Genomic DNA, 18,293 nt, shown 5'->3' with positions numbered 1-18,293 from the left:
AACTATGTTAAATAAAAAATAGTGTAAGCAGGCATCTTGGATAAGCCAGCAGAGGCAGTTCAAGTCTGCAGTTCCATGTAAATATTACTGAACATATGGAGGTTCTCAATGACAGAATCGAAAAAGGATAACTTATGTTACCATACTTTGGCGAGCTCTTTTAAAATATACTGCATAAGAAGTGATAGTACTTTTTAGAGCATACATGTTAACTCTATTACACACATAAATGTGATTTTGTTTATTTTGATTTAATACCTTCCTTTTAAAATATAGAATTCATCCAAGACTGGATGCAACATTTTAGAAATCAACTACAGTTATTTTGTTAAGGTTTTCATTTTCTGTTTAGCATTATTAAGATCAGGACTGTAATTTGGCTACAACCAGGCCTCCTGACCAATCAGTGGGGGATATTGTTTAATTTTGCCCTTTTTAGTATTTGATTACATATAACTTGCCTATGCTTATGCTTTTTTCCTATTCAGTTGGATCTGTAGGAATAAAACCCCCAAACTGTACTACTGTAAATGCAGCAAAACAGATTATCTGAATCCAATGGAGACTTGGCCTGTATTTCAGAAAGACTCAGAAATACTGAATTTCTAATTAGCTGCAGTTGTGACTGAATTATCTGATGGCCAAGCAGGCACTGGTGTTTACATGGACCACTGATAATGAAAGGAGTCTTGTCTTGCTCAGCAGGCAGCACAAGCAAGCCTATGCTTACTAGGGATGTGCATTCATTTCATCTGTTTCATACGTTTCCTATACAAGCATGTAATATGAAACGTATGAAACGAATGCACATCTAATTGGCATGTAATGGGAAACGTATGAAACAAATTAAACGAATGAAACAAATGCACATCTCTAATGCTTACATGCTGAGTCCTTCAAAATGGGAGCTCAGAAAGAAAATACCGGCCAGGTGTGTATGTGTAAGAATAGTCCCAAACCTGTCAGCAGGGCTCAGTTCTGCTGGAGATGGGACCCTCCAATCTCGAAAAGAGGCCTTATCAGACAGGTCAGCGGTGTCAGAAGGCCTGGTCAGCTCAGTCACAAAAAGGGTTGCCAACTGGCTTCAGATTTTCAGGACAGGTTGATCCAGTCCTGATTTTACCCCATTGCATGCTGGGACTTATTCTGATTTCCTTATTGCATTCCCTATGAAAATCAAGACTATAAGTAATTGCATGCAGGGGGAGTAAAACCAGGACTGGATTAACCTGTCCTGAAAATGTGGAGTCAGTTGGCAACCCTAGTTACAAGACCTGGTCAGCTCTATCACGCACCTGCCTGATAGTCAAGCTGGGGGGGAAGGGGGTCAAGAAGTCTACATGAAGAAGGATCCAATCAGAATTGGACTCATTAGTATGCATTAATTCTTGGAATAGGCATGTATTGGCTTTTAAAATCCATCGGGAAAAGGGGCTTAGGGCAGCTTACCAGATTCTACACACCGGCGAGAAGATGTCTCAGACATTGCTCCCTGCCCTGCAACTACACTGACCAACCAGATCCAGTGTCCTGAAGGGCAGTATGGAAGAGCTCTCCAGCCCTGCTATTGTACAGAGTCACGCCAGGGGTCTTCCCAAGGAACAAGGCAAGTCTTCTGCCATCATTCAGGGGCGAGACTCACATCTTGCTTCAGAGACAGAGGACGTATTCAGTACTGTCAGCTTCAATGTGGTAAGAAGGGATTAATTCCTGGCTTACTATCTATGGACTAGCAAGTTACAACTGCTTCAAAGTATGAGCAAGTTGCAGCCAAGGTAATGAGTTATATTTCTTCTTATTTATTCATATCTGCTAAGCTAATTTCCAGAAGTGCATTCTATGCTAAGGATTTATTATACGTTTCAAAGATCGCTATGTTGTTAGTATTAATTTGGTAACAACCTTGTATATCTTATAGGTGGTATGTAAGTAAGTTGAAATATCTAAAATAAATAAATAAAATAATCTATGTCTTACAATAAAAAGCTCCTTCTCCTGAGACAAACAAATGTGAATTCCTGGGCTGATTGGCTCATATAGAAAGGTGAAATAAGTGGTGACTGTCAGTAGTACTGCCAGTCACTACAAGAGAGGGGGAAGGGAAGCAGGCAGTATCGCATAGGCTACAGATTACTCTTCTAATCCTTATAGATCCTTTTTCCAATTTTTTGAAAGAAGTTCTTTTGGCTAAATAGCCTTTTTCACCTCACCTTTTAACCATGCTGATAGCCATTTGGCCTTCCTTCTGCCTTTTCTAACGCATGGTCTGGGCTTCCAGTGTGGTATTTTTAAACAATGTCCATGCCTGATGTAAACTCTTTACCTTTGCAGCTGCACCTTTTAGTTTTTTTCTAAAACTTTTCCTCATTTTATCAATCTCCCTGTTGAAAGCTAAATGCTAGAGCTGTAGACTTAGTTAATATCCTCCTTCCAGCCATTAACTCGAATTTGATCACGTTATGAATACTGTTGCCAAGCGGCCCCAACATTGTTACCTCTCACACCAAATCCTGCATTTCACTAAGAATTAGGTTTAAAATGGTTCCCCCTCTTGTCAGTTCCTGGACCAGCTGCTTCATGAAGCAGTCATTTATTTCATCCAGGAACTTTACCGTCCTACCATGTTCTGATGTAACATGTATCCAGTCAATACTAGGGCAACTGAAATCTCCCATTATTACTGTGCTGCCAAATGTGTTACCTTCTCTAATTTCTGCTAACAGTTCATCATCCATCTGTTCATTTTGGCCAGGTGAATGGTGAAATACCCCCACTGCTGTACTCCTCCCCATCTCAGATGGAATTTCCACCAATAAACATTCTACTGTGCATTTAAGGCCTGATTTTTAATTCCCTGTGCATGGGGAAAACAAGAGTTATGTGCTTGGCTGGACCTTGGGCGCACTGTGCGCTTTTTAGAAGGGGCCCAGCCGCGCGCATAACCCCTGTTACACGCACAAGAGCCAGGCCATTTCCAAGGGGCGGTCCCAAGGGCGGGCCAGGACAGCGCCATTCATCACTGTCCTGGACCCTTGCACGCCGGACAGCTGCCAGCGCGTGCAACTTATCTCAGGTTGGGCCCTGAAGTAAATATTGGAGCAACAAAAAAAAAAAAGGGATCAGTAGGATTTAGGGGTTGGGGAGGAGAGGGGAAGGGAAGGGGAAGGGGAAGGGGAAGAGGAAAGGGAAGGGAGGTTAGGGTAGGGAGTAGGGAAGTTCCCTCTCGGTCCGCTCCTTAATTGGAGCAGACTGGGAGGGAACTGGGGAAGGCCGTGATGCTTCGCTGCGCAAATTTGCCAAACTTTTCCCCCCTTGCACACACCACCAACACATGCGCTTGCAGATTATAAAATCCGGCGTGTCCATGTGTGCGCACCAGGAAGCGCATGCACATGGACGCACACACCTTACAAAATCTACCCGTTAGTCTCCTGCAGGATCTTTATTCTGTTGGACTCTAAGCCATCCCAGGCATAAAGCGCAACCCCCCCCCCCCCCCATCCCCCAACAAGTTGATCCACCCTATCACTGCAGTATAATTTATATTCTGGTATATTGCACCGTCTACTGGTTATCCTTATTCCACCAGGTCTCTGAGATGCCAATTAAGTCTACCTCTTCATTCAGTGCTATACACTCTCCCATCTTTCTAATTAGACTTCTGGTATTAGCATACAGTCATTACAAGGTACATTTTTTATTTGTTATATACAACTTTCTTAGCATTTGACATGGATAAGTTGGAATCTTTTAACGCAATCTGTTCTTTACTTATAGGCAAATGGGCTATGTATGCTTTTATTGGAACCTCTCTATTGGGATGCCCTAACTCCCCTGTTATTTTAGTATCCTTTGACAATACCTCACTCCAAACCATGCGCTGCTGAGTGACTGTCAGCTTTCCCCATGTTCTAGTTTAAAAACTGCTCTATCTCCTTTTTAATGATTAGCGCCAGCAACCTGATTCCACTCCGATTAAGGTAAAGCCCATCCTTTTGGAATAGGCTCCTCTTCCCCATAATGTTGCCTAGTTCCTAACCAAACTAAAGTCCTCTTTTCTCCACCATCGTCTCATCCACAGATTGAGACTCTGGAGTTCTACCTGCCTCTAGGGTTCTGCGTGTGGAAGGGGGAGCATTTCAGCGAATACAACTCTGGAGGTTGTGGATTTCAACTTTCTACCTAAAAGCCTAAATTTGGCTTCCAGAACCTCCCTCTCACACCTTCCTATATCAATGGAGTGCCCACATTTACCACAACAGATGGCTCCTCCACAGTTTAACTTCAGATTTAAAAAGGCAGCAAACAAAATTCAAGTGCAGGCATTTGATTGGCTTATTTTTATCTTAATTTCTGGAGGAAAGGAAGGTTTATGGAACAAAAGAAATGCCATGCCTGGTCAAACCAATGGTCCATCAAGTCCAGCATCCTGTCTCTGACAGTAGCCAAACCAGGTCACAAATACTCCAGCAGATCCCACAAAATACATCTATTTCATGTTACTCCCTCTCAGTTATAGTGCTGGCTTTCCCTGGCCTATCTGGATTTTCCTCCAGAAACATGGATGAACAAGGGGTTAAAGGAGCTCTTAGAGAAGATAAGGCCATCATGGAAATATTAAACGATTTCTTTGCTTCAGTGTTTAGTGAAGAGGATATTGGAGAGATACCTGTTCCGGAGAAGGTTTTCATGGGTGATGATTCAGATCAACTGAACCAAATCATGGTAACCTGGAAGATGTGATAGGCCTGATTGACAAACTGAAGAGTAGTAAATCACCTGGACCAGATGGTATACACCCCAGCATTCTGAAAAAACTAAAAAATGAAATTTCAGATCTATTAGTAAAAATTTGTAACCCATCATTAAAATCACTAATGTACCTGAATATTGGAAGATGGCCAATGTAACCCCTATTTTTAAGAAGGGATCCAGGGTGATCCGGAAAACTATAGACTGGTCAGCCTGACTTCAGTGCCAGGAAAAATTGTGGAAACTGTTATAAAGAATAAAATCACAAAACATTTAGATAATCATGGTTTGATAGGACACAGACAGCATGGATTTACCCAAGACAAGTCTTGCCTCATAAATCTACATTTTTTTGAAGGAGTGAACAAACATGTGGACAAAGGTGAACCGGTAGATGTGGTGTATTTGGATTTTCAGAAGGCGTTCGACAAAATCCCACAAGAGAGGCTTCTAAGAAAACTAAAAAGTCATGGGATAGGAGGTGATGTCCTTTTGTGGACTGCAAGTTGGTTAAAAGACAGGAAACAGAGAGTAGGATTAAATGATCAATTTTCACAGTGGAAATAGGTAAACAATGGAGCGCCTCAGGGATCTGTACTTGGACCGGTGCTTTTTAATATATTTATAAATGATCTGGAAAAGGGTACAACGAGTGGGGTGATCAAATTTGCAGATGACACAAAATTATGCAGAGTAGTAAATCTCAAACAGATAGTGAGGAATTGCAGGAGGATCTTGCGAGACTGGAAAATTGGGCTTCCAAATGACAGATGAAATTTAACATGGACAAGTGCAAAGTGATGCATAAAGGGAAAAATAACCCTGTAGTTACACTATGTTAGGTTCTATTTTACCCAGGAAAGAGATCCAGGCATCATAGTGGATAATACATTGAAATTGTCGGCCCAGTGTGCTATGGCAATCAAAAAAGCAAACAGAATGTTAGGAATTATTAGGAAGGGAATGGAAAATAAAATGGAGGATGTCATAATGCCTCTGTATCGCTGCATGGTGAGACCGCACCTTGAATACTGTGTGCAGTTCTGGTCACCGCATCTCAAAAAAGATATAGCTGCACTGGAGAAAGTGCAGAGAAGGGTGACCAAAATGATAAGGGGCATGGAACGGCTGCCCCATGAGGAAAGGCTAAAGAAGTTAGGGCTGTTCAGTTTGGAGAAGAGACGACTGAGGGGGGATATGATAGAAGTCTACAAAATTATGAAAGGATTTGAAAAAGTTAATATAAATTGGTTATTTACTCTCTCAGATAATAGAAGGACCAGGAGGACACTCCATGAAGTTAGCAAATAGCTCATTTAAAACAAATCAAAGAAATTATTTTTCACTCAGTGCATAGTTAAGCTCTAGAATTCATTGCCAGAGGATGTGGTTACAGCAGTTAGCGTAACTGGGTTTAAAAAAGGTTTGGATAAATTCCTAGGGAATAAATCCATAAACTGCTATGACGGTAATTAATAAGCAATAGTAGCTTGTGATCTATCTAATGTTTGGGTACTAAGTTGCCAGGTACTTGTGACTTGGATTGGCCACTGTTGGAAACAAGATACTTGGCTTGATGTACCCTTGGTCTGATCCAGGATGGCATATCTTATGTTCTTATGTTATGTTCTATGTTCATCTGAACCTTTTTTAAAACCCGCTTTGCTAATCGCCTTGACCACATCTTCTGGCAACAGATTCCACAATTTAATTGTACACTAAGGGGTAGGTTTTAAAACATACGCACCGATTTTATAACATGTGCGCGCTGGCGCACGCATGTTATAAAATCTGTTGGCTGCAGGCACATGCATTTCGTATTTTATAATCCATGCATGCATGTGCGGACGGCGCGAATGGTAGGGGTCAATTTTTGCAAATTTCACACGGCGACACAATGGGGCCTTCCCCAGTTCCCTCCCAGTCCGCTCCAATTAAGGCACGGACCGGGAGGGAACTTCCCTAACCCCCTGCCTAACCTTCCTTCCCCTCTCCTCCCCACCCCCTAAACCTAACCTACCTTTCACTATTTTTTTTATTTTCTTACTTACTGCTCCTCAGGAGCAGAAGTAAGTTACACGCACGGGCCGGTTGCCGGCGCCCACTTCCCCGGGACAGCGGCTAATGGCCGCAGTCCCGGACGGCCTCCATCCCGCCCTGCCCCTCAGCACCCATACCAAGCCCTCCAGCCTGCCCCTTTTATAGGGCCCAGCACTTGTGCGCATATCGCCACTTATGTGCATGGCCGGGCCCTTTTGAGAATGTGCGCGGTGCGCTCAGGGCCCAGCCACTAGCGTAAGTGGCGATTTTTTTACGTGCACCATGCTTTTAAAATCCGGCCTTAAAAAGTTCAATTCTCAAACCTATCAGTGGTACACCATTTGCACATGTAAAAAGGACGTTCAAAGAGTAATGCTAGAATTTTATAAACTGGGTAGCTGGAGCTGCACAGTTTATAAAATGCAACGTATTTCTGCTCCAAAAGTATCCACGTAAATTTCCAAAGCAAGAAAATGCATACTTTCTCTACCCATTTTATAAACAGACGCGTGTAGACTTTTTGTGCGTGTAACCCCTGCTCCGGTTTTAGAGCCTAGAGCAGGGGTGGGCAATTCCGGTCCTCGAGGGCTGCAAACCAGTCGGGTTTTCAGGATATCCTTAATGAAAATGCATGAGAGAGACCTGCATACACACTGCCTCAGTTGTATGCAAATCTATTTCATGCATATTCATTAGGGATATCCTGAAAACCCGACTGGTTTGCAGCCCTTGAGGACCGGACTTGCCCACCCCTGGCCTAGAGGGTATGGATACAAGGGGTTCCAGAGCAACTTCTCCATTTCTCACGTCCTACAGGCTATAAGGAAGGGTTCTTTCCACTAGGGGGAGAAATCAGTCCTCCAAGGCCCAAGGTGATAGGTAGTTCAAAGTTTTTCTGTCCTAGGGAGGTAATAGTTCACTTTCACCATTAAGAATGTGAGTGCCAACAAAATATTCTGGAGGCTTTAGTTGAGTGTCCAAAATAAATCTTTACTGTAGAAGTTCTTAGATGGCAAAAATGGCACTGTAGACATCCGATCTTGGCATAAATAGTTTAAATATATCGACAGATATATTTTCTATCATCCTTTTGGGGTTTTTTGCTTTAACGTAAATGGTTTAAAATTATAGTTCTCCAATTTTTTTTTTATATCTTTGCAAGTGTCTCTCACTTGCAAAGATAAAAAAAAAACTCTCAGCCTCTAGGGTTTGGAAAAACAAGGCTTCCCAGGTAGACAGGGGTATCCTAATTGGGCAGAAAAAATCCCCTTACAAAAAAGATAAGTCCAAGCGCCTCTTAAACAACCCTTGAGACTAATACTAGCATTACTTGCCTCCTTCCTACTCAGTAAAAGATCTACACCGTGAGACCTAGTACATCATAAAAGGGTAACAAACAGCAACTTAGGAAACACTTCTCTGATGTTCAACTCAGAAAGCCTCACCCAGCCATGATGCAAGCTCCTTTTATACCAGCAGGGGCTAGCTGTTCCAGCAATGTCTGTGGAGGAGCTGTTCTGAACGGGTGAATCCCTCCTTCCACTACCTAACTATAACTCAGCAATGCTCCTTACCTCCGAGAAACGTCCCACTCCATACTACAATCAAGGACTGTGTATTGTACTTCTTGCACCAAGTAGCTCCTCTTATAGGCCTGCAACCAGCACTGGCTGATGACATCACATCCTGTCTACGTATATAAAGAAGTCATCTGCAACCAGCCAGGACCTCAGCAACAGCTCCTCCTGCGCTTGTCATTAGTGTTACATTACTACTGTTTCTGCCTTGTCTTGCCTTTCCATCAGCCTTTCCTTGGACTGTTCTGTGGTTGATGCAGACTGTCTTCTGACCTTGCTTGATCTCTGCCTGCCTCAGCCCTTGCCTGGACATTGCCTTTGCTAGATTTCTGCCAGCCCTGATCCTTGCCTGTTCTTGACACTGCCTGAACTTCATCGGCCCTGACTCCAGCTTGCTTTGTCCTGTCTGACTCCTTGTTCCTTGCATCCTGCCAGAGAAGTCCTGCTGGCCATCAGAATCTGTGGGCTCAACCCAAGGTAGATGGGGCCAGGCAGGCAGAAGACCTGACTTGTGACATGTTAGCTGCCGCCTGCTGAGGCCTAGTCCCTGTTCACATGCATCACTATAACAACAGCCCAAGGGTTTGCATCCCTTGGAGTCTGACAAACTGTTAGCTCAAAAAAGGGTTTAAGAACTAGGGTCTTATAGTGAGGATCCCAAAGGGGTTGTCACGCACAAAATAATTGCAACACTCTGCAAATAACCACCCAGAATTAAATGTGGAGGCAGGTATTTTATATACCATGCACAAGAACTTGGAATTGCCAGTTCACCAATACCTCCACCAGTTCACCCAGATCCTCTAACACGTCACCACCAATCTTCACCAGTTGTCCAGAACTCCCATCCAAAAACTTCTGACAACAGACAAACCTGACTTCACTTGCACCAGTCAGTTAGAAGGTGTAAAAGTGTACATATAAATTTGGCAATGTATACACATATATCTCTTTCAAAACAGCAACTACTATGTGAACTTCTTAATCCCAACCTGGAATGTCCCCAGACTGCCCCTTCCCCCCCTAGTAAAATGCACGTACTCTCGACATTTATAAAATAGCATATATGTGAATACATGCTACTTATGTCTGGAACCTGTTACGTTTCCTCCCGAAGTTGGATCTACGGGAGGCCTCTCACCTTTCTCTGGAGACCGCTCCGAAGCCGGGGTCTCACCTGATCTGGTTGCCCAGGTTTTGCTCCATGGCCTGGGAGGCCTTCGACATCCTCGGGGCCTGCCTGAGGCCTTCTTCAGTCTTCGCCTGGACTTCCTGGTTTGGGCCACACCCTTCTCCCTAGGGGTCGGCCCGCAGCTCTTCTCTCCAGTTATAGGGCCAGCCAGGTGTGGCCCATCTGAACTCCTCCCAGGGAGTTGCTTGTTTCCTGTCCTATAAAAGGACTACCTTTTCACTCAGTCCTTGCTTTGGCAATGGGGCTAGTTTGGGGCTAGTCTCCCTAGGCTATGTCTCCCTTGGACTTCCTGATGTTCCAGTCCTGATGTTCCAGATGTTCCAGTCCTGATGCTCCAGGATGTGAGACCCATACCTCTGAGAGTTCCTGCTTCTGTTCCGAGTTCCTAGATTCTTGCTTCTGATTCCTAATTCCAACTCTGGAGGACCCGAGGGGTTTCCACTACCCTGTGCTGAGTGACTTCCCGAGCTTCTCCCGCTCTTCTCGTGGTCCGCGACCAGTCTCTTGGCTGTGTAGGGTGCGAAGGAGACAGTGTGGTCCGCAACCATCCATTGGGGCCGCCCGTTGGCAATGGATTGGTAAGGCGCCTGAGGGTCCTGCTCATCCCTCTTGTTCCTGTCTTCATCCTGACCTCCTCTGTGCTTTGCACCAAGTTCCAAGGTCTTGCTTTCTCCGCTTCAGTCCTGTGCCAACCTGACTTCTGTCCGGCCTGCCGCCTCTGCTGCTCCCTGCGGCAGGTCCGAAAGGGCTGGGAACGGTCGGAGGACTGTTCAGAGACCACCATAATAGTGTGGTCTCCCGGGGTGTGTAGGTCAGCAGAGTGGCCGGGACCTGGACCATCTTCACCACTGCAAGGGCACACCTCACTTCTCTTCCACCTAGAGAGCCTTGGTATGCCAAGCCTCCTTGCTCGAGACTGACGCTAGCCATAACAGTTTGCTGAAACCCCTTTGAAAATTCACTCCTTTCCATGATTTATTTTAAATCTGCTGGTTGTTAGTTTCATGGAAGATTCCCTTGTTGAAATGGTAAATTACTGTCCTTTATTTATCTATTCCACCCCACTCATCATTTTATACACTTCTATCACATTCCTCTCAGCCATCATTATCCCAATCTATACAGCCCCAACCTGTGTAGCTTTTCTTCATAAGGGAACCATTCCAACCCCTTTATCAGACATTTTTTTTGTCATTTTCTGCACCTTTTCTAGTTCTGATGTGTCTTTTTTTGAGATGGGGGGGGGGGGGGCGGACCAGAACTAAATTCTCAAGGTGCGGTCTTACCAGGGATTGCACCAACCTCCAATTTGCCTATAGGTGCCATAATCTTAAATCCAGCCCTGTGTATGTGTCTCCTTTATGAGTTTTGTGTTTGGTGTCCTCTCCACACCAAATTATCAGAACACACCCGGGAGGACATGAGGATTCTAACAGGTGAGATGTTTGGTTTTTTTCTACCCATGCCTATGAGCAGACTGCAGATGCCCACTCCAGAAAGAAGGCTCCATTAGTTCTCAATGAAACGTCTTTTTTTATTTAACCCCTTTTTTTTTTGGAGGATTGTTCCTCCTAAGGGCACACAACTGATTTATTTCTTCGGGGCCGCTCCGGCTAACCATTCCATCCCACGCTGACTCTTAATCCCTGGGGGGACTCCTTTTAAGGGGAGAAGCTCTCGCTGATGGCCAAGACGATGAGAAAAGGTTGCCAGTGTATGTGTGCTTTAGTGATGCTTCCCATGAGGTGAGAGGCTGTAATAACTTAGACAGGACCAGATCTGGGTGTTAAAATAAATCAGGATAGCCTGGGTGTGTGAAGGTAATACTGATTGGTAATAATAAATTAAAGTCCATTATTCAGAAGTGTGAGTTTACATCTGACTGATAGTATATTACTTTTTCTCCTCTGTTAGGGAGGTGTCCTTAATCCAGACCTCTGGGTAGAGCCCATGGTGATTTTAAATGCACATAACCTTCCCAATGACTGTGCAGGAATCCTATTGGAGGTGTCCCCAACTTTACTGAAAAATCCTACCTTAAGACACCTCCCTTCACACACCCAGGCCATCCTGATCCTTTGGGTGGAAATCCGGATGGGATCTCCTGGTCTTCTTCTTCCTTCCTTTAGTTTGGTTGCTCTTTCATCCTTTATTCTTGGATCTTTCTGGGGGCCTTTATCTTAAGGAAAAGTCAGTGGGAAATCCCAGTGAGGAGGGGGGACCCAAAAACCTCCCCATGCTGTTTGAGTTCAAAACATACTTCTAATGGTAAAACTGGATATCTCTTCTGCATCCACTGTCTCTGGCAGCAGAATCCGTCACCGGTGCTTGCCTACCTAGGGTTCAGAGGAGGCTCACAGGTCTTTGCTTCCCTGGTGAGCCCTTTTGCCCCTAAAGGGTATCAGGCTTAAAAGTCTATCTCTCTGTAACTTATAAGAAGGACCCTCAGGCAGGGAGTGCACTGGAGGTATCACTTCTAAAATAAACTCCTTTGGGTGAAGCTGGGAGGCCCCACCAGAGTGTGGAAAAAAATACATCTTAACTCCCTAACTCTTCCTCAAATTGAACCCACAGGGGCAGATTTAAAAAAAAAAAACGCAAGCGTGTACTTTTGTTGGCGCACCTGGCGCAAACAAGAGAACGCCAGATTTTAATAGATACGCGCGTAGCCACGCGTATCTTTTAAAATCCGGGGTCGTGCGCGCAAGGGGGTGAACATTTTTGCACCTTGCGCGCGCCGAGCCCCGCGCACGCTGCCCGTTCCCTCTGCCTCCCCCACCTTCCCCTCCCTTCCTCTACCTAACCCACCCCCCAGCCCTATCTAAACCCCCCCACCTTTATTATAAAAGTTACGTCTGCCCGAGGTAGGCGTAACTCGCACGCGCTGCCGGCTGCCAGTGCGCGATTCCCCAGCCCGGGAGCAGTTTGGAGGCCTTGGCCATGCCCCCGAAATGGCCCCAGGCCGGAACCACGCCCGCGGCCCCGTCCCCGGATGATGCGCCGCCGTGACACATCCCCGACATGCCCCCCCCCCCCAGGAAAGCCCCGGGATTTACGCGCATCCCGGGGCTTGCACGCGCCGCCAAGCCTATGCAAGATAGGCTTGGCGCGTGCAGGGAGGATTTGAGGTAGGTTTTCGGGGGTTACGTGCGTATCCCTTTGAAAATCTGCCCCACAGTGTATTAATATGGCTGGGCCAAAAAGTCTTCAGGCATCCAATCCAGAACCTCCAGGTGGGAGGAACTGACGGGTATAGATGGCTTCTTACTAGAGTGTTATAATACAGAGACAGAGTCATCTGGTGGCCAGACCAGGAGGGTCTGCCACATTTAAAGCAAAGCACCATGTCTTTAGTAAAGTTAATGAGGATGCTAAATGGAAGTCTTCTGTTTACAGGAGCGAGTCATACACACCCTTCAGTTGAAAAACCTGAGATGTTTTGACTCTGAAATCATGCAAGCAACAGGAAGTGGATAAGAGCCATTCTTTAGATTAAAACTGCTCTTCAAGAAAATTTGTAGGCAATAACCAATGTTTTAACATCAGAGGTCCTTTTGCTATGGGGAATGCTTTTGGCCAAGATCATTGTGCCAAAATAAGAGGGTCTCAGATGTTCAAGAGGCATCTGATTGACCACTATCTTGATTAAAATCTATATACTGTGGTGGTTTCCATAGTACACCTTCACATCAAACCCTAGATTCTCACAAAGGCAGTTTATCAATGAAACAGGCACAGATACAAGACAAGTGAAAAGTGATCTGCCAGAGGAAGGACGAACAGACACCAGCTCATCAGGATTCTAGCAGTGCAGGAGGTTTCCTTGCAGTAATATTTAAGTGTTTGTTTTTTCCAGCACATAGGGGCTGATTCATGCTCTCCACATGACCAACATGCAGCCCCATATTGAGGATACATCCTGGAAATAAACGACTTGGTCCATGATGTGTAGTCAAGGTCAGATGAGTCAGCAGCACTGTGTACGGCACAAATCTACCAACAGGATTCAGGATGGCTGAAAATTCTCTGGCCTGCACGGATTTCTGCTTTAAATTCAAACTGCAATGAAATCATCTTTTCATTCAGACTGACAAGCCCATCTTTCCCTTGTACAATAGCTGTGAGATCTAGAGATGCATAAGAAAGAGCAGGCAGGAAAAGCTGAATGGAATCCATGCCGACATATCATTTTTGGTATCCAAGATACGTGTCTAGATTAACCCAGAGAGCAGGTGTGCTAGCCTTTTTATTATTCTGTGGCATTTCATGTTTCCTGCAGGGAAGGATTTCACTGCATCCTATTCATAGAGGTAACAAGGCATAAGTCCTTGATAATCCAAGGAAGCCGATGAAATATTTATGCCCAAGTATTAAGAAGGGTGACAAATGACATTGACCTGTTTTCCCCTACGACGAGAGTTTCCTTCTGTATTATAGTGGGATAAATGTCATGATTACGCTTCTGTGTACCTGGAGGCAACTATCCATTTTCCTGTGTCACACACTGAGCTCTCGTAAGAGGGAGGGTCATGGAATTGGGATATGAGTTACAGTAAAACAAAAACAAATGGAAGCGTTACTGCAAATAATTAGCTATTTATAATCAGATACAATATCACCAGAGTGGGCCTGGTAAAGGGGAGGTTTTATATGCTGTGGAAGAGGATGTGGTCCCTATAAATAATGAACAAAATCCAAATTCTAACAGTGATAGGCCAGGAGTGCTAGGTAGCAATCAGAGCATAGCATTAGACAATGGAAAACCCAAGTTCAACTTCCTCTCTCCGCCACTGACTGCAGGATCTTCAACAAGTCGCTTCTAGGGTTGCCAACTGGCTGATCCAGTCTTGGTTTCACCCCACTAGATGCAGGGACTTGTACTCTTGCTTTTCTAATTGACTGCAATAAGGAAGTCAGAGCAACAAATCCCAGCATGCAATGGGATAAATACAGGAGTGGATCAATCTGTCCTGAAAACCTGGAGCCAGTTGGCAAACCTAGTCGCGTCTCCTCCCTGTGCTGACACCTAGATTGTACGTTCTTGCTGGTAGGAAAGGCCTTGTATGGTACGATGCGCACTGACGGAGCTCCAGCTCTGAAGTCTTACGAGTCCTACATAAAACCAGAACCTAAAGGTCAGATGTTTTTCTCACTGGATGGCTCTTTGTGCTTCTCTGCTGGTTTATCTTGCTGGAATGAAAACAGCATCAGCTGAGCATCCTTCATGTCTGGCTGAATAGAAGTGACAAGCACAACAGGGGAGCGCTATAGCTGACTGCCACTTTCACAGTGATTATAACTTTAACACGTTAGACTGGAACTGTCTATGCCTTGTTCAATGTATTTCTCTTAAAAAAACAAAACTTTAAACAAACGGGCTTACTATTTGGGTTTTCCATAGTGAATCAATGACATTTGATATGCATAAATAGGTGGGTTTTCAAAACCTTACCTGCGTAAAAATTAGCATATACGTGTATAAGTAGCCCCTACTCACATATTCCATATTTTATAACATTTGATAATATGCTCATTTTCACATGCACATACACGTACATAAAAAAGGGGGAATCCAGGGCAGGCCAACAGTTCCACGTGCAAATTGCTATTTTAAAAGACAATAACACACCTCCATTTGCCAATTTACTGGCGTATTATTACACCGACTAATTATCTGGTGTAAGTGATATTAAACATGTTTACTCTGTAGTACTGTTTTGGTGGGAGGTCTGGGTGAAATGGGAGGAGTTCAGGCTTCAGTAATTACAGCATTTGCAATAACCCAGGCAAGACAAAAAAGCCTTGCACAACGCATGCCCAGTATGTCTCTTGGGCAAAAGAAAGAAACAAAGCCATTCCTGACTGCAGTAAAGCATCTCCCTGAAAAATAGAATCTCAACAAACTTAAAGACGCAATAATACGATTACCCTCTATAATCTTCTTCGTGTTTACTGAGATGGGTAGCAGTGTCACCATGGGCAACATATTACATAGTTTAATTGTTCACAACACAAACCGCCCTGTCCTCTGAATGAGTCTGGGCTGATTATTTGTTCTGCTATTAATGGTGGGTGGCTCAGTGTCTACTCATTGTTCTAGATGTAAAAAGGTCCCTCTACCAGCAAATTCTGCATCTTCCAAGTTTTCCTTGTGCCTTGTTTGTTCTTATTTCACTACTATATTCTCTTTTTTTATGACAGTTTCATCATCTGTTATAACTGGATCAGGCTTCATGGTGTCAGTCTTCCCTGAGGAGAAATGGATAATAGGGGCGAGACAGAGGTCACCAGCTCTGGGGAGACAGGGCAGAACCCATCCAGCTCCATAATCAAGTCATGGAAATTTATGTGTGGCCAGCCTGCACCACTGGGGGTCTTCATGAAACCCCAGACTGCGATAGCCATGGTAAAAACACAAATCCATGATGCAGATTACTGATGACTGCCCAGTAAGTTCCATTCCGGATTACAAGAACTGCATATGGCCACCATGGATAGTCCTGCGAGGCTCGGCAATTTTGCACAGGCCGAACAAATTAATGAGTGGAAATTTTGCAAGAAATATATCCAAACATTACATTTTTATGAGAAAAATCCTGCATATTTCTTTTTCCATTGGCTCTGGTCATCAGACAAGCTTTCAGTCTCCTTTCCCAAGATGGCACTACTCTACTATGGCATCTCCATGAGATAACCCAATCTGTGAGCTGGTTTCTAATTTTTCCAGCTCCTTAGGGGCAAGCTAGAGCTGTTCAGCAGCATCAGTACAAACCATTGACTCTATAGCATAGAGGTAACAAGTATGCTCAATCTACTCTGTGAACAGCCTACGTTCAATGTTTAAGTACAAACAAAGTACAAGTAGCACACTTTGAGTTTTCTACCTAAATGATGATGATTTGAGTATTAAATCGTGACAAAGCTGAATGCAGTGCATGATAAGAGCTTATTGCTAATTTCTTACTATTATGAAAGAAAGCGATTATTTTTCTTCCTCTATTCCAGCCTTAAACATATGCTTCCTCAGGGAGAAAGATCTTTGTATTTATCTTCATCCGTCACAACGGCATCATTCAAGACACTTGATTCATCAAAAATCATTTCTAACGCCATAATGCAATATTCATCTCTGAACGCCATTAGAGAATTATTTGAAATATACTTTATTTTCAGAGTAAGCTCTGAGTAAAGTGGGTCAGAAGAGACATGACTTGTGGGGAGCTGGTTTACCTGTTACAGCATGGGGAATGGTGGTGATCATCAGTCTCTGGATGTGTGTTTTGATTCCAGTGTCTGGATCCTGCATCTCTACCAGCAGCGCTTCAATCTGTAGAAAGAGAAACAGCATTGCTGGGCGTGAATGGTGCAGAGACACTGCCGTAAAATCCTCTACATTGACTTAGTTGTTCACAGTATCATTTTCTTTGACCTGGCAGTTTTCCTCCTGCTCCTTTCTTTGTACTTCCAGCTCAACCGGAACAAGGTCTGGGGTCTGGCGCCATGACCCTTCATTCGCAACTACCCAGGGATCTTTCCCCATCTTTTATATACCCTCCAAATGTGAGTTTAGTCCAGGCACTCTCTGCACAGGAAGGAGCCCTACACTCATGAGCCCTGAACGTGGCCACTAGTTGTCATTCTTAAGCAATGACCATGACCCATGTTCCCTAGGATTCTCAGCCCAATTGGGGAATGGAATACCTGACCCAGGGGTCAAAGTGGGAGTCTTCTGTTTGGCAGGTGTGCAGCATTTACTGACTGAGCCACCAGGCCAGGCCCAGAGTACCATTTTTAAAGGGAGATGCGTTGGCAGCTCTCCTTTTCCTAGGCATACTCTATTTTAGCTCTTTCATTTCATATTTTTTTTTTTTTACAAACACTCATGATCCTAAGGTACAGTTTTATCTAGGACCAATATAGTTGCTACAGTTCTCTACTAAGCTATATTGAATAGGTGTCAGTTTGAGGTTTTAAGTTCTTCTTAAAAAAAGGACCATAAAATCACAATGTTGAACTACAGTCCAAAATCCCCCATTTATTCCTATCAGGCAGAAATGATCTGAGAGAGTCTGGATGTAAATAACAAAATCCCCCAACACAATCTACTTCCCCCTGGCCATTTTTGGTCTAGATGTGAGAGGGGTTACTGCCTATTGTAGTAATTACTTTCCTTGTATGTTATTTTTTATTGGTTAAGTTCTTTATTTTTTTTCTGCAGGTCTTTTTTTTTTTTTTTTTTAATTGTGCAAGGTGCAGAGTTCACCCCAGCTATACATGCATGTTCTCTGGACCATCAATTGCTCTGATATGTCTGTATGGTCTGAGGTATTTGCCTTGCTCTTCTCTTATGAAGGTTTGAAAGAAACCTCAATAAAATGCTTTTAAAAATAAGCTGCCTGAGTTCCTTCTTGAGAGGAGTCAACTAGAAGAAAACAGTCATCCTTTTCCATTCTGAGCAGCTGAAAGGGGAATCTATCCACAAACATTTCATCAGCGATTGTGTAGTAAAGACACAATTAATCCTCATCAACACCTACAAATGCTGAGGGGTGATTAAAGGGCATTGAGAAGAAAGCATACTCTGAAATGCCATCTGCATATTCACAAGTCCAAGGTCAGCATTTTCGACATTCCATAGCATGCAAAGTAAGTGTTAGCACTCATCAAGCACCAATTATATTTATTTTTTGAAACTATTGATTTTAAATTTCTTTAAAATATTTCCTTGCAAT

At 43.9% G+C, this 18,293-nt stretch overlaps 1 protein-coding gene across 2 annotated transcripts in view; it reads right to left on the bottom strand.

Annotated features, from left to right (window-relative positions):
* The window catches only part of RGS9 (regulator of G protein signaling 9), a 132,606-nt gene extending 115,697 nt beyond the window's left edge, over window positions 1-16,909 (bottom strand). For both annotated transcript variants that reach the window (XM_029597560.1, XM_029597561.1), the window contains exon 1: window positions 16,792-16,909. In XM_029597560.1, coding sequence (XP_029453420.1) covers window positions 16,792-16,909 — 118 coding nt within the window. The remainder of the gene's footprint in view (window positions 1-16,791) is intronic.
* Window positions 16,910-18,293: the final 1,384 nt, after the last annotated feature.

Source organism: Rhinatrema bivittatum, chromosome 4 (assembly GCF_901001135.1).
Source record: "Rhinatrema bivittatum chromosome 4, aRhiBiv1.1, whole genome shotgun sequence".
NCBI lineage: Eukaryota > Metazoa > Chordata > Amphibia > Gymnophiona > Rhinatrematidae > Rhinatrema > Rhinatrema bivittatum.
Note: the sequence above shows the minus strand (reverse complement) of the source record. Positions and strands in the feature narration are given on the sequence as shown.